Consider the following 14,783-nt stretch of genomic DNA (forward strand, 5'->3'; position numbering starts at 1 on the left):
TTCAGCCAAAGCTATTCAAATCATACATGAATGAAAATGACATTCTGACCATCTGACGAATAGGGTTAATCTAACCCGTTCTACCTCACTAAACCAAGTTTCATGTCCGCGATATCGGCCGCGCTATTGATTATATATGTACAGTGATTTATTGCGTGGCGACTTTCTGAGCCTCCTCTCTCAACTTCTCGAAACGCTTGTTCTGCTGCCACTCGTCCAACTCTTGGTTCAAGTACACATTGGGCTGAGGGAAGTCCTCTGTGCGCAAAACGATAGCGTTCGGGTTTCTTTCGCTCGACCATCTGGAAGCAACCGTCTTGCTCAACTCGCCGAACAAGTACCCTACGTTGTGCGAACGAGTGATTGTGTAGTCGGAGACATCGAAGCCGAGTCTCTGCTGCAAAGCCTTGAAGAATCTGAATCTCTGCTGCAAATCAGAGAGATCTGCCGAAGCGTACTCGCTCTGAGATAAGCTCTTTCCGAACACCAGCGTGTATGTCTCGTTTATAGCTTCGGCCACAGACTCGCTGTTGTATTTGTCCTCAAGCTCACTCTTCTTGACGACCGTGTTCTTCCACTGGAGGATTTTGAAGTCCGGCATGTCTTCCTCGGCATTGAAGTGCTTTGTGTTGGGTGAGTTCTCCTTATTGAGGATTGTGATTGGAGCCTTCTGCTCCTCTTTGTACTCGTCTTGTTTTTCCAAGATGTCCTGTGCCTTCAGCGAGCCGCCAAAAAGCGAGCCGATGAAGGTTCTGCGTGGGACCACCATTAGCGATGGGAGGCTTCTGTATAGGCGAACGGGCATCATTTTATTGTGGATGAAGCTGCGTTATGGAAGTAGAGATATGGAGTGAAAATTTCCTGGTGTCTGCAGGCCTGGGGAACAGGATCCTCAGACGATCGAGAGAACTGGCCAAACTGGCCGAATGTGTTTTTTATTTTGAATAATTTTGTTCTTTTCTATCTTTGTGTTATTATTATATCTTTTTTTTCTGTCTTGGTTTCTTCCTATTGTGGTTTCCGATTGGCTTCTTGACTGTACTGAACTATACACGAATGGATAATGGATGAAGTCTTTTGATGTGTGAGAGATATAATTACAACTAAAGATAATTTGTTTTGGAATTGAAACTCGGAATCTCATGCTACATTGTAGTCTCTTAATTTGCATATGACATGGTACTGACACCAATGATGGAACAATGTCATAACAATGTCATAACAATGATACAGCGTTTCTACTAAAACTCCGGTTTCTCTCTCTGATGGAGTCTCAATCGCCTAAAAGTAGTGAAGCTGAGGAACGCTAGCATTCCACAGAGTACAAATGTTCCTTGATGCGTTTGACTGGAGTGAATGTAGGGGTTGACATCTCCGATTGTCCTAGGAGTCGTTAAGTAGTCTGCAAGATCACGTCTGGTAATTCCTTGCGTAGGTAAAGGTAACGGCGTAATACTGCTGGCCGAATTGAATGCATTAGTAGTCGGTGTACTTGGAGTTGACGAAGATGTGACAGTGACTTGGCCAGTCTCACACCAATTATGAACAGGAATGCAGTTGATGTATTTGCACCAGGTGCACTTGGGCTGGTCACTCTCCATGGCTGGAGAGTACAAGTTCTGGACAAGCAAAACAAAATAGAGCACAACTAAGACTGTGCAGATGAGCCGCACGACACTCCACACAAGAAACTTCCACCGAACCTTATCTTGGATCTTGTTCAACGGGTTCCAATTGCTGATGAAGGTTTTCATCGTGGTTGTCGTTGCGTCATACGTATAGATTCCGTCAATGTAGACAAAGGAAGGGTCTTGGAGCAAAGCTATCGACATTAATAGACCCATGCAGAAGCCGCCGATATGAGAGAAATTGTCGAGTCCGGGTAGAAGACCCAAGACAAAGGAAACGATGATCTCTCCCACCATGAGGAGAATAAATAGGGTATACTTTTTCGTGAAGTAGATGTTGGTATTTTTGCGTCCACAGTAGATGAATAGTATCAAATTCGCTGCAATGATGCCGAACAACGATCCTGACGCGCCAGTAGACGCGATACCGTTGGGTGCAAAGTTTGCGCCCAAAAGAAACCCAGCGACACCGCTGCACATGTAGATGAGTCCATACTTAATAAAACCAACGTGTCTTTCCACAGCCATACCCATGGCAAGCTGAAGCATCATGTTGAAAATGATGTGGAGGAAGCCCGCATGGAGGAAGATGGGCGTGAATATGCGGATCCGCTGGTCAGGTACGAACGTGTTGTTCACAACCGGAAGCCCGCCCATTCCACAAAGCTGGCTCAAATTACACACATTCGAATCTACAGTAGTCGAGTTGGGACACGGAAACTGGATTGACATGTCCAGCGTGATGTTTGCGATCGGATGCATGCACGGAACATACCTGGCGCCCATGTTAACCAATAGATACGTGGAAGGCCCGAGCATGGGATTGAAGTACGGCTGCGACTGGAACGGCGAGCCCGTCAAGTTGGCCATTCTCACCAACTCCACAATGAACACAGCCACCTGGGCAATGGTCACGAGGATGGAGAAGTACGGGAGCTTTGTGACGTGGTAGTGCGGAAGGCGCGTCGCGAGTTTCCTTCTGTTACGTTCGTTCTCACGCATGCGCCGCTGCACATCCTCTTTATCTGAGCTTTCATCCGAAAACGGCGAGCTGTCCCCCTCGTGTGTTTGGCGAGCATTCAGCTCGTGGAACCGAGGCTGCCGCTCGGGATCAAATGGGTTCTGGGCCTCCTCAGAACCACTAAAGGGGTTCGACGGATACGCAGAGAAATTGGCTAGCTCGTGCAGCTCCAGACCCGTCCTGGACTGCTCTCTGTTTGGCCGTAGAAGCTCGTTCTGGCTCTGATTGGGCTGGAACGTGTAGTTCTGGTCCGTGCGCCGGTAATAGCCGTGCGCGCCATCGTACTGGTTCCCGCGCGCATTCCCATTTGTGTTTCCATTTGTGTTTGCGTTGTAGTATGTGTCGTAGGGGGTACCTAGAGGCGCCAGACCCGATTCTGTGTTGTGTTTTCCTGCGTTCTGGACGAACTCGTTTCGGTTGTGTTCCATTCTGGCAAGTCTACGGGTCAGAGATGGGTTTTGACTCCGACAACGAGTGTGTATGGCCGCTTTAGTGTATAATGAATGTAGTATGTGTACCTTGATGTGAAACACAGGGTGGTATATAGGGGATCTGATCTGTCATGTGACGTAACAGATCATCGGAAGATAACAGTGGGGAAAAGAGTAGTAGTTACAACAAGAAGAATGAATTTATTGGTTGGATATGTTATTTTTTCTCTTCTTTTTTTGTTTTGTTGGTATTCTTTCGATTATACCATGTTTTGTTCTGTCAGTAGGGCTGTGCTTTCTAATAATAAACTTGGCAGTCGGAGGCTTATGTAGAGCAGGTTCGGATGCGGCTTGCGCTACAAGGCTGAGTTGTTCTTTGAAAGTCTTTTTTTTGTCTTCGATCTGTTTTTCGTTTTTGTTTCATGGTTAGGATTTTGTCATTTGAATATTCAAGTTTTAGATTCCAAGAGACCAAAATTAATGTGTTCAATTTAGAAATTTGTTGTCCTTTTCTTTCAGAATTTCACTATTTCACTGTTTCATGTATTCATTTATGTGAGTGTTCCAGCTGTAGTACCTTTTGTCATTAGCCTCTAGAGCACAACCGAGACCTTACACTCTCATAAACTCCTAATATTTCAAGCAATAACTCAGCCTCAATTAATGTGTCTCTTTTTGTTTTTGTCTTAGCGCCACATGAATGGTTGTAATCACTTACTACACTCATATCACCGGCAATACTGATCCAATCGACTCGCAAAATTCACAGTACTGGGACCGCTCGCAAAAGAAGACCTGATGTAATTACTTTCGTCGCTCGCCTTCCGGCTCACTTTTCATTCTACACTCCAATTCCAATAGTATCAATAATCTATATTACAGCTGCAGTGCAGCAATGCGCCGCCTCGTCAAAAACTCCCCTTACTTGAACAAACTCTCGTTGGACAACGGATCAGCCTTCAACACCTGCTCACGCACCTTCACCTTTCTGTCCAAAGCAGCCACAGCACGCGAACGGGCTCTGTCTGCAGCCTGCTGTTTGAGTTGAGCACGGACAGCGTTAGGAGAGACGTACTGCTTGTTCTCGTAGATCTTAGGGCCTCCAAAGGAACCCTCCAAGATGGTGATCAAAGTCATCACAAAACGAGGGCCAATCTCTACCAAGGACATGGCGTCCTTGGTACCGTCGGCATTTTCACGGGCCTCTTCGGTCTCTGAGATCTGGTAGTTTCTGACCCAGATCTTGTTGTCTACAATAGAAAAGGACATCACGTGGTCGACGAAAGGCTTCGATTTTCTGGCATTTGGAGGAACTCCAAAGGTGTGGGTGAACATCTCCTTGATAAGAGCATGGTGTGCAGAGTCGGTGAACGACTTGTCGAAACTCAAAATGGGTCTGGAGCCCTTCAAACAGTTTCCGGTAAAGTTCAACTCGTCCAAAGTGTGCAAGTTCTGGACGTAGAACTTCATGGTGGGTCCGTTAGGAGGCTTGGAGATCCACAAGTAAAGATCCTGGTGCTTTCTAGCCTCAAAGAAGAAAATGTTGCTACAGTTGTATAACTCGGCCACCTCATTGAGCTGCCACAAGTCCTTTTTCGAGTCGAACTTGGGCTCCTTTCTGGCGTGGGGCATCAATTGTGTCAAGTCATTGATCAAGTGGCGGTGTCTGTAGGTGACACCACGCGAGGAGATGACAAGCACACGTTGTCTGTTGATGTGTTTGGTCTTTTCTGCCGTATCTTTGGACGACTTGGCCTGCAAGGCTTTGTAGATGGCGGACATTGTAGAGTAAGGGTAGTAGGTGATGAGGGAGGGAGATGAGGTTAGGTATATAGGTGCGATGAGAAGCTCATCGATGAAATGGGTGTGATTTTGAGTTATGAGGGGCGTGAAAAAATTAAAGGGTATGTATTATTTTGCAGAGGAAATTAATTTAAGGTTGACTTGGTTTCGGGGCTTTTTGTGATTGTGCGTGGTTAGGTAGTGGTTAGGTGGTGGTAAGAGTTATTGGTAGACAGCTAGGACAAATTATTGCCAGAAGTGAAATATTGCAAGGAGGGAAATACGAAATATCAAAGTGTTAGGAATAGAATCGGAAACGCTTTTAAGTGAGCTTCTATGGTGTGTATTTTCGGTGGTTGAAAGGGCTAGATGAGTTGAAGCTAACAGACAAAGAAATAGAATTAACATCAGACTTTAATGCAGATTAGAAAAGCCAGTGGCAAAGAGACAAAATCCGAAAACAATCATGTCGTCTGATAAACAAAATCAAACTACCATTAAAGTTTGTGTCTCTCTTGACTCCAATCAGACTCTCCTGTCCTTCCCGCCAACAACTACAGCAAATACTTCTAATCATCTATTGAATATATACATCTAGTGCTTCTCGGAATGCTTGGCCACAAACTCCTTGACAAACTTCTCCTCCTCAGGGGAAGAAGCGTTGATTGGAGCATGAGCCTCCTTAGCGTTACCCCATGGCTTAGGAGCAACCACCAAGCCGACAGCGCCGATGGTGGCAAGGGCCAAGTAGTGAGGTGGCACGGATCTTCCGAGAATGGTGTAGGCAGCTCCCATTGTTGAGTTTTATAAAGAGTATGGAGGTGGTGAAGAGAGCGTCCACTGTAATTGGGTGGGGTGGGTGCAGGAGCGTGGAGTGTGAGAGCAGTATAAATTAGAGCTATGTTTCTGGGGTAAGATTTTTTAATTGAAAAGTGAAGAATTAATGAGAATATTTGGACGTTGAAGTTGACGTTTTGATGGTTGATGATCTGTTGGTTGACGTTATGATGGCCGAAGTTCTGATGGTCGTTGTGGAGCGTGTAGAACGTAGAGGTACCGTTCGATAAGTTCTACTGTCCTGAATAAAATAAAAAAAATTTCGATTTATTTTTCAAGAAACAATAACAATTTGTGGTAAGTTTGTATCCCTCAACAGTACAAGAGTACTGTGTGACTGTTCTTGTTCATATGGGTCCTTCCTCGTTCATGTGGAGGGCATCTCCACCAACTTCAATTAAAAAAACACGAATTATGTGCCCACTAAAACAAAAAAAAAATATAAAAAGTTCTTCCCGGGAAAAGACTCTATCGGTCCATCTCTCACAGGTCTACTGTGACCTCTGACTATAAATACACACCGGACCACCAGATCAACGAGGATCTGGGACACAACACAAGCCCACTCAAAGTGTCATTCCCGCTCCCCAATTTTCCGCCATTAAATCTCATCTTTTCATTCTCAATCTTACATTTTCCAATCATTTTTTTCTTTCTCCCCACCACCTCCCGCCAGTGTCTCACAACCACCCCGTTGCTTTTTGCAGCCGTTGAGGTGCGCATTTCTTTTCCATCTCCGCCCGCAGCCTCACTTGTCTCTCCCTGCTCCTGCACGCCCCGGTCCTCATTCCTACCTGAACTACTCACTTTCATTGTACATACATCTACCAACCAGTACTAATCCCCCTACCCCTACCCCCACCACCACCCTTTACAAAAAAAAGTCGACTCCGTGCCATCCGTGCCTCTCCCTCTGTTCCCGTTGTAGCCCGTCGTGCCCCTGGACAGAACTGCACAGCCGTCCCTCCCCCAGAGTACTATATAAGGGACCCCAGAATCCACCTGTGAGTTGCATCCCCCAATTTTTTTATATATAGTGTAGTTAGCTAGATCGTAGTTCCGCAGCCGCCCCCCACCATGTTGCACCCGGAGCTCAGGGCCGGCTTATCGCGCGCCTTGGTCTCTCGCCTCGAACTGGTGCTCCCCAGCAGAACCGGCCTGTCGTTGGCAGAGGTGGAGTTGAATCTGCAGTTCATCCTCACCACAAACCTCATTCTCAAGCACTGCAAGCTGGGCGCGGCCAGCCGCGGGCACAACTTCGTGCTGGAGCTCATCTCCGCGCTCGTGGACCTCTTGAGCGCACTCAACATCGACCCGCAAACAGGCAAGCTTCTCGACCGGGACGAGAAGACGTTCCTCTCCACGCTCATCGTCACCAAGGTGCTCAAAACGGCCATCTACACCAACTGGAGCCCCGACGACGTCGAGGAGGACGACTCGGGCGACCTCTTTGTCCACAGCGACATCGACTTCAATACCGTGCCCGATACGTCCGTAGACTCGCTCGAGGTGTACTCGTTCCCGGTGCCTGCCAAGCTCGACATCCCGATCCATTCCGTGCTCGAGGTGTTGCTCACGGTGTTGTCCAACGAGGTCAACAACCGCGCGTTGTTGGCGCTAAGAAGAACATCGCCGGAGCTGCTGCTGCGGCTCGAAGACACCTTCCCGGGCCTGGCGCTCTCGGCAGACAAAATCCGCGAACACTACTTGGAGATCGACTTCAACATCTCCGTGGTGTTGAAGTATCTAGCCGCCTGTAACTCGTACGAATACTACCTGTTTCTCCATGAGAAACTCTTTCTGCGGCCCGAACGCGGCGAACACATCCCGTCTGGTTACTTGCAGAAGTATTCCCATCTGTTGATGCATGTCTATTTCACCCCCGAGGTGACTGAACCCTTCTTGCGCAACATCTATAGCTCCATTCCTTTCATCCGCTCCACCACCTGGACGCATCTCTTTCTCTACTACGGCTCGTGGTGCTTGCAATACCAATTTATATATAGGCCGGACTTCTACGCCACGGCTATTTATCCCGGAAGCGTGGTGGACCAAAGCTGTAAGTCGCTCTTTGACTTTCTATCGACAATCCTAGAGGATGAGTCCACCTTGTCTCTTTCTCTCTTCTCATGGTATGTTCTCACATGTCCTTCAGACTTCAACGAGGTTTTGCACAAGCCTAACAAGCTCAAAATGACTTTCAACAAACGGGTTCGGTTCCTCAATTCGCTCCTACGGGAAACCCAATCGGGCAACAGTCTTGATAAATTCGAGTGCATGGCAAATATATTCTTGCAAGGGTCTGTCATGCCCGAAGGCGCAGGCGGTGTGCGTGAGTTCAGTGAACGGTATTTGGACGAGGTTTACGAACATTTGAAGTCCTTGCGTAATCACTTTTACAGCACTTCCCAGGGAAGCCGATATGGCCTTATTTATCTGCGTATCACGACCTCGGCTCTATCTATTAATCCCGAAAAGCACATTCCTCTTTTTCTGAAAACGTTTGTGGACGTCAGAATGCAGATCAGAAGCGGTGACCGTGATGCTCGATTAATGGGAGACTTCTACAATCTCTTTGCCGCCATCAAGTCTCTTTCAAAGGAAAGCTTCTACAAATCTACTTTTCAGGCTGTCATGAAAGAGATCACCCCTTCTCTTTTGGCAATTTTGAACAACGTTTGTTACATCCTGCAATATTATGATAAAACATACCGCACTGCTTCCTCGAGACCACGCAAAGGCTCTGACGATTTCCTGAGATCCTCAACAAACTCTCTGCTGGCCAGCTTAGAGGCAACACCCTTGTCGGGAACAACTGCGAACCATTCCCAAGCAATGCCTTTTTATTGCGCAACAGATCGGGATGTTCATAACGAAGTTAACACAACAGTTGTGTATGTCGATAGGGATTTCACTGCTCAGCCGATGAAGGATGTAGAGACCATCCTCGCGGAGCTCCTCAATTCATTTGCTGCCGCGCCACAGTGTTTCTTCAAATGTCCAAATAAAGATGTGGATTGGGAGTCCGAGGCTTCAATTAGGAGAATGACTGAATTGGTCAGTAAAGTCATTGCCCCAATCAAACTAGCTATTCGATTCAAAACCTTCAAAAACTCCAATGAATGCTTCGAAGCTGCCTGCAATCTTGCTCGCAAACTCCTTAGAGCCCCAGGAGGCTCGAAGTTTTGTGTTGAAAGACAATGTCTCAGTTTTCTTATATCCATTGAAATTGTGGCTGCTGTGTCAGAATCTCTTCTAACTTTCCCCGCAGAGAAATTTCAGCAATGTTTCCTTATATTCAACCGCTTCTTACATGATCGGTATAGAACATTTTGGAGAGTCAAGGACTGTTCTGCCTTGGGTAGCGTGTGGGCTCATACAAAATGCCAAAGAGCTTGTAACGCGTATGAAGTCATTTTGCTTTACGCTCTATGTACTCACGACGTGCAGTTCTTCAACTTGGCCAAGGCTTCGATGAGATATTACGTTCTGGACCTTACCATGCCTTACCATCATAGTATGTGCAAGTCTTCCACACTTGTGAAACCTTTGGAGCAGATTTTAAATGACAAATCTGTATTTACTGGTTTTGTGAGTCTTCACAAGAAGTTCCGTGCCATTTTAATCGATGCAGACCCAACAGAGAGTTTGTGTCAGGTGTGGCTTCTTATCAACGAGCGCTGGATACATATCGCGGAAGATGAGCAGAGGATGGTTGAAGAAAACAACGTTTTCAGACACTATACTGGATTTTTGATGTGCACCTCGGGTTGCTTCGCCGATCCTGAGTTTGCAAAACTTGATCCAATGAAAAGCGAACTTGTCATGAGAAAAATACTGGATTTCTACGATAATGTCGTCAATTTGCTCCTCCTGAGCGAGCTTGTCGTGCGTGTTGTGATAAAGGACTCTCTTTCTTCTGAAACTCACTCAGCACTTTTTCAAATGGTTTGCGAAAAATTGAGTTCAGTCATTTTGGATTTCGTGCTGCGTGGTGTTTGCACTGATGAAGCCGTTACTTTTGTTGAGGAAGCGCTTCTGATTTTCTCTATTATGGTTGGCGGCAAAAGTGATGGTTCATATGCATTAGCTGGTATGCTTCCAAGAGTTGGAAATGCCGCAATTCAATTCTTGTCGCTTTTGAAAAATCCTGTCGACCAGATCAAATTAAAACTCCGCATATGCAAGCTTGGATGTGTTATCGAATCTGAATACGAGCGTTTGGGATTCAGATCATCGCATAAACTCCGTAACTACTTTGCAAAGAGAATGTCTGGCTGGCTTGAAGAAGCTGTGTTCTACAACGAGGAGAGTCATTCTCCAACTAGTCAAACACTTCCCTCTGCTATCTCGACTGATCAATTATCAATTGCCGCAGAATCATCGTCCACTGGTGGCAGGAACACCGATGTGGATTATCTTCAGATGGAACTAGCGTTTGAGGCTTCAAAATGCTTATCACTTCAGCTCCATTCATTGGTTTTAGATATACCTGATGGTACCAAAGAGAGCAATGTCGAGCATGCGCGTAATCTTGCGTTTTCCCACTATTTCTCTTTGTTTTACAAGATTCTTCAGAAATACACCATCAACGATTCTTCGCCAGCCGTTCAAAGGTCGAGATACAAGATTCAAGGAATAGTTGAAAATGTTCTCTCTGCTTTCTCCAACATTCTTAAATCCGACAGCAACATAGGAATGCCCTTCGCACTTCCGTTGGGATATCATGAAAATAAGAAGATCCGTGCCATCTTTTTGGAAATTTTTGCTACCATGCTCTCCGCCCGCCAGCAGAAAATGGCAGAAGAAGAGTTCCCGGAACCACAGATTGTGGCCCTTTCGGAGGTGTACGAAATCTACAGTTCTGCCGCCGAGATAGCCTCTCCTTCGGAGCACAATTTACTTGCAACGTCTCTTCATGGCTTGTTTGCGTACACTAAAAATTTGGATAAATTGTTTGACACATTATTGAAAGATGAAGTTGAAAAGGTTTCGCGTGCTTCAGACATCTTCCGTGGAAATTCTTGCTTGACAAGACTCATGTCTATAATGGCCAAAGACTATGGAACGCCGTACTTGACCGTAGTACTCAGGCCCTTCATTGAAGACATGATAGACAATGAGGTGAGCTTTGAGGTCGAGAAAAACGGTACAGACAAGGATGTTGAAATCTTCCTCACTTTGCTCAACAGACTTGTTGATAGCATTGTGAACCTGACTCCATGGGTTCCAGAAGCCTTCAAATTCATTTGTGCGAGAATTTACCAGTGTATTGAGAAGAAATTTGGTGACGCCGTGTTGATTGCCGTTGGTTCTTTCATTTTCTTACGGTTCTTCTGCCCTGTAATTGTCAGCCCAGAATCTTCATTCGACATGCAAGTCATCTCTCCCAAGGTTAAGCGATCTTTGATTCAAATTGTGAAGGTCATTCAGTATATGGCTAATGGCTCGCTTTCAAACCTTAAGTGGGCAAAACTTGCTGATAAAATGGATATCATGGAAGAGTTGAACCAGAAAATTTTCAAATTTTTGGAAGGAATTGCCTTGGAAAGTACCGGAGAAGCTTATCCATTTCTTTCTTTGACTCGCAAGCCATATTCTAGTTTGCGATATCTTCACAAATTCTTTTACACGTATCTCCCTGAAATTCGGGTTCAGTATGTTTCAACCCCAAAGATCGTGAGTCCAAAAGTGCTCCACCACAAAATCGCTAACTGGACCAAACTTGATTCTACACTACAGGTTTTTGGCGCTCCGAAGTTCAGCATCTCGCTTCAAGGTTCCAAGTCTTTCAAAGTCGCGGATTCTTTGGCTAACATCGGTACATCGCAATTCTCCGAATTCATGGCCAAAATGTCTGCAAAGAACATCGAAATGTCCCTAGATACCCCTGTGGTACATACTTCGGTGTTTCATGATGGTACACCGATTGTGGTCGCCAACTTCCGACACATCAGAGAAATTGGGTATGACATAAATACATTCGTGTACATGTTGTTTGAGGCCGCAAGTCAGATATGGGATAGTAAGTTCTACTGCGTACTCGATTTCACACAATTCTTTTTCGTGGGTATATTAGGAAAGAACTACACAAGTTTGATGGCGAGCTATGCCCCCAAACAGTTTTTCAACAATTGTGCTAGAACATACTACTACAATTTGCCCCGAAATGCCTACCTCAAGGTTGTGGAGAATATGATCGAGATGCGCAAGCAGGGCAACGAAAAGAACAGGGTTTACTTCTACACTCAACAAGATGATCCAGAAATTATCAACTCGCTTTGTTTGGAGGAATCTGTCACCAGCATTAACCAAGATGTGCGTTCAGTCTACAAAAATTGTAAATTCTACGATGAATTCAATGGCACGCTCTCTCCTGTGACTATGAAATTCGGTCACAAGTGGCTTCAATTGTGCTACGAGAGAGAGCCATATGAAGCAGAGACAGTGGCCACGAAGACCGTTGCCCCTGTTGAGACTCACATGATCACTGACTTGACTAAATGTGAGATTTCTAACAAAAGCGGGGCTGGTAATGAATTTACAATATCGCTCAACAGGTACAATTATCAGGTTACGCTTGTTTCTCCTCAGAGACAAGAAATTCTTAGATCATTGTACTTTGCAATGCTACGGAACTCCAAGGACCAAAAGCTGTCTGCGTCTGCTGCAGATGACTCTGAACGAGAAATCGCCAACAGGTTCAACGTGTTGGTAATCTTGGTTTTCCATGGCTTACTAGAGCGCGATGACGAGGTACGTGCCTCTGCAGCCAAACTATTCTCTGTTCTAGATAGTTACTTCGAGCTTGATCTAGGAATGTCGCCAATGCAAACGGACAAGGTTACATTCCCAATCGATACTACTGATTTTGTTGTCGGTGTTTCCACTCATTTATCAAAAAAGAGACCGGAATACACCTATGAGTTCATTAAGGCATTTTTCACAAACTTCACGAAATTGCCTACGGATTTACGTTTGAGTGGTATTCTCTACATATCTCCATGGCTAGACAATGTTGGTCGCTATGTTGTAAGAGACCATGACGGAACAGAGAAAATGGCCAGTATAATCAGACTCTTTTGTCGTATGACCATTCTGAATAAGAGTTTCGCTCCTGTTCTCAACGAAAAGATTTGGAAGAAGCTCTTCAACGAGACGGGTTTGATACATATTCTAGTTGAAGAAATCGTCTCGTTTGCCATTGACAACATTTCTGATCCTGAGATTTGTTGCACTATCATAGCGATGATGTCGCCAAGCGTTGAGTTATGTGGTGAGGTCGTTGCTCGCATTAACAAATGCATAGCCGAATCAAATCGCAACGACTCTGAACTTGCGATACAAAGTAAACAACTTGAGATCACCGTTTTGGTGAAAGTTTGCGGATCCCTTTTCTTCAACTCCTACTTGTATGGTTCTTTGTATTTGCCGGACGTTTTTCTGTTCTGCACCTTGTTCATTGACAATCCTGGCCTCGAATTTGGCTCAGACTTACAGAAATTGGTGATCAACACTCTCCGCGCATTTTCTCAGAACCAGGATTTGAGTGAAAATCAGTTGGAGTTGATTAACACTTCGGTCAAGTATTTCAGTAGTCAAAGAGCAAAGATGTTGTTTGGTCTCACATCCCGTGAGAGAGTAGCTCACTCCGATCCAGTGCAAAACTTCAATCGTGCGATGTCGTTTGAGCTTTTATGCGACAATCTTCATGACTTCATTTGCGAGATGGGCTCTGCCGATGAAAAAAGTCGCTGGTTGGCTCGGTGGTCGTCGCTTTCGATGGATATCGCCTTTGGCAATTCGCTTTTCCAGCGCCGAGCCTTGATGGTCGTATGTACATTGGCTAGGAAGGGTATTAGTGACTCGACAGGAGGCAAGATTTTGAAATTGGTATCAAGCATGCTGCTCAATACTCCAGACTTTGAATTTGATTGTGCGTTGTGCTATTGCAGTTTAGAGCAGGGTTTCACCAGAGATTCTGTCTACTTGCCTCTTATGATCTGGTCAATGTTTTGCTCTGTCTTCATTGTACAGCCATCTACATATCAAGCCACAATTCAATGCGTGGGCAACATCATGAAACATGTGAATCGTGGATTCTTAGATATGGTGGTGAGCCATCGTGCAGACCTCGAACCATTGCTCAGCAAGTTTGAAGAGCGCATTGGCATCAAACTAGACCTCAATAACTTTGAGCCAGCAATTTTGTTTTTGATTTCAAAGGGCCTTACCTCTACTCAATTTAGACACAACTCCCTTCAGTGCTTATTTACAATTTTGCTTCACAGATTCCGCCTGGTCGATAGTGATGATGAGAGTGTCGAATTCGATGGAGACATTTCCACTCAAAAGACCGGGCAGGCTTCGGGGGATGTGGATGAATTCAGATATTTCTACCTTCTTTTATCCTTCCTTTCAAACTCGGAAGAGAAGTTCAAGGATCAATTGATTGGTCTCTCTTTGGACCATTTGCCTGAGACCCGTATGTCTCATGGAGAGATACCATCAATTCTCATCGAGAAAATATGTTCCGGTACACTCCAGGCACGCTTTGTGTTGATTCTTGTCGCGTTCATTTTCAGGAGTGACTCGGATCAGACATTCAAATGTCGCTTCGTGGAGTTGTACTACCACATCTTCAACCACCTGCGCTCCACAGCCTATATGATTTTCCACCTCATCCAAGAAGAGCTTGAACATAACATTGTGGAAAATCCATCAAATGAGATAGTCGGCGATATTTCAAAACTTCTTGTGCATATGATGGATGATACCCAATACTCCGAGGAAGAATGTATTGCCACTGTATCCGACTGCTTGAAGCAACTCAATTTCTCCATAATCGACCGCGTGGGCAAATACTTTTCGGCCAACGAGCCGGTAAAGGATGCTCTGGCGTCGCTCAAACTCATGCATAACATGATTTATAGAACGTTTTGCAACGCCTTTGAAGGACTGAGGTTGGAGAAGTTCTAGTCCAATTACTTATTACGAATTTTATGAATTATAGAGCATAAATGCACATTTATTTGCAGAGATGTATAATCAAACTCATGTATATGTTTTCCTAATCTTCTGACC

The 14,783-nt window shown here is 45.2% G+C and overlaps 5 protein-coding genes across 5 annotated transcripts; 1 reads left to right on the top strand and 4 right to left on the bottom strand.

Annotated features, from left to right (window-relative positions):
- Positions 1-148: 148 nt before the first annotated feature.
- PUMCH_004083 (uncharacterized protein) lies at positions 149-808 on the bottom strand (the record flags this gene model as incomplete). The annotated part of the gene is made up of 1 exon (XM_063023033.1): positions 149-808. One exon carries the CDS (start codon positions 806-808, stop codon positions 149-151), a length of 660 nt encoding a protein of 219 aa, XP_062879103.1.
- A 433-nt stretch (positions 809-1,241) lies between these two features.
- PUMCH_004084 (uncharacterized protein) lies at positions 1,242-3,077 on the bottom strand (the record flags this gene model as incomplete). The annotated part of the gene is made up of 1 exon (XM_063023034.1): positions 1,242-3,077. The coding sequence occupies one exon, from the start codon at positions 3,075-3,077 to the stop codon at positions 1,242-1,244; it is 1,836 nt and encodes a 611-aa protein (XP_062879104.1).
- Positions 3,078-4,001: 924 nt separating this feature from the next.
- Positions 4,002-4,862, bottom strand: PUMCH_004085 (uncharacterized protein; the record flags this gene model as incomplete). Its single annotated transcript, XM_063023035.1, has 1 exon — positions 4,002-4,862. The coding sequence occupies one exon, from the start codon at positions 4,860-4,862 to the stop codon at positions 4,002-4,004; it is 861 nt and encodes a 286-aa protein (XP_062879105.1).
- Positions 4,863-5,456: 594 nt separating this feature from the next.
- On the bottom strand, positions 5,457-5,657 carry PUMCH_004086 (uncharacterized protein; the record flags this gene model as incomplete). Its single annotated transcript, XM_063023036.1, has 1 exon — positions 5,457-5,657. The coding sequence occupies one exon, from the start codon at positions 5,655-5,657 to the stop codon at positions 5,457-5,459; it is 201 nt and encodes a 66-aa protein (XP_062879106.1).
- A 1,119-nt stretch (positions 5,658-6,776) lies between these two features.
- Positions 6,777-14,678, top strand: PUMCH_004087 (uncharacterized protein; the record flags this gene model as incomplete). Its single annotated transcript, XM_063023037.1, has 1 exon — positions 6,777-14,678. One exon carries the CDS (start codon positions 6,777-6,779, stop codon positions 14,676-14,678), a length of 7,902 nt encoding a protein of 2,633 aa, XP_062879107.1.
- Between the last annotated feature and the right edge of the window lie 105 nt (positions 14,679-14,783).

Source organism: Australozyma saopauloensis, chromosome 5, assembly GCF_035610405.1.
Source record: "Australozyma saopauloensis chromosome 5, complete sequence".
Classification (NCBI taxonomy): domain Eukaryota; kingdom Fungi; phylum Ascomycota; class Pichiomycetes; order Serinales; family Metschnikowiaceae; genus Australozyma; species Australozyma saopauloensis.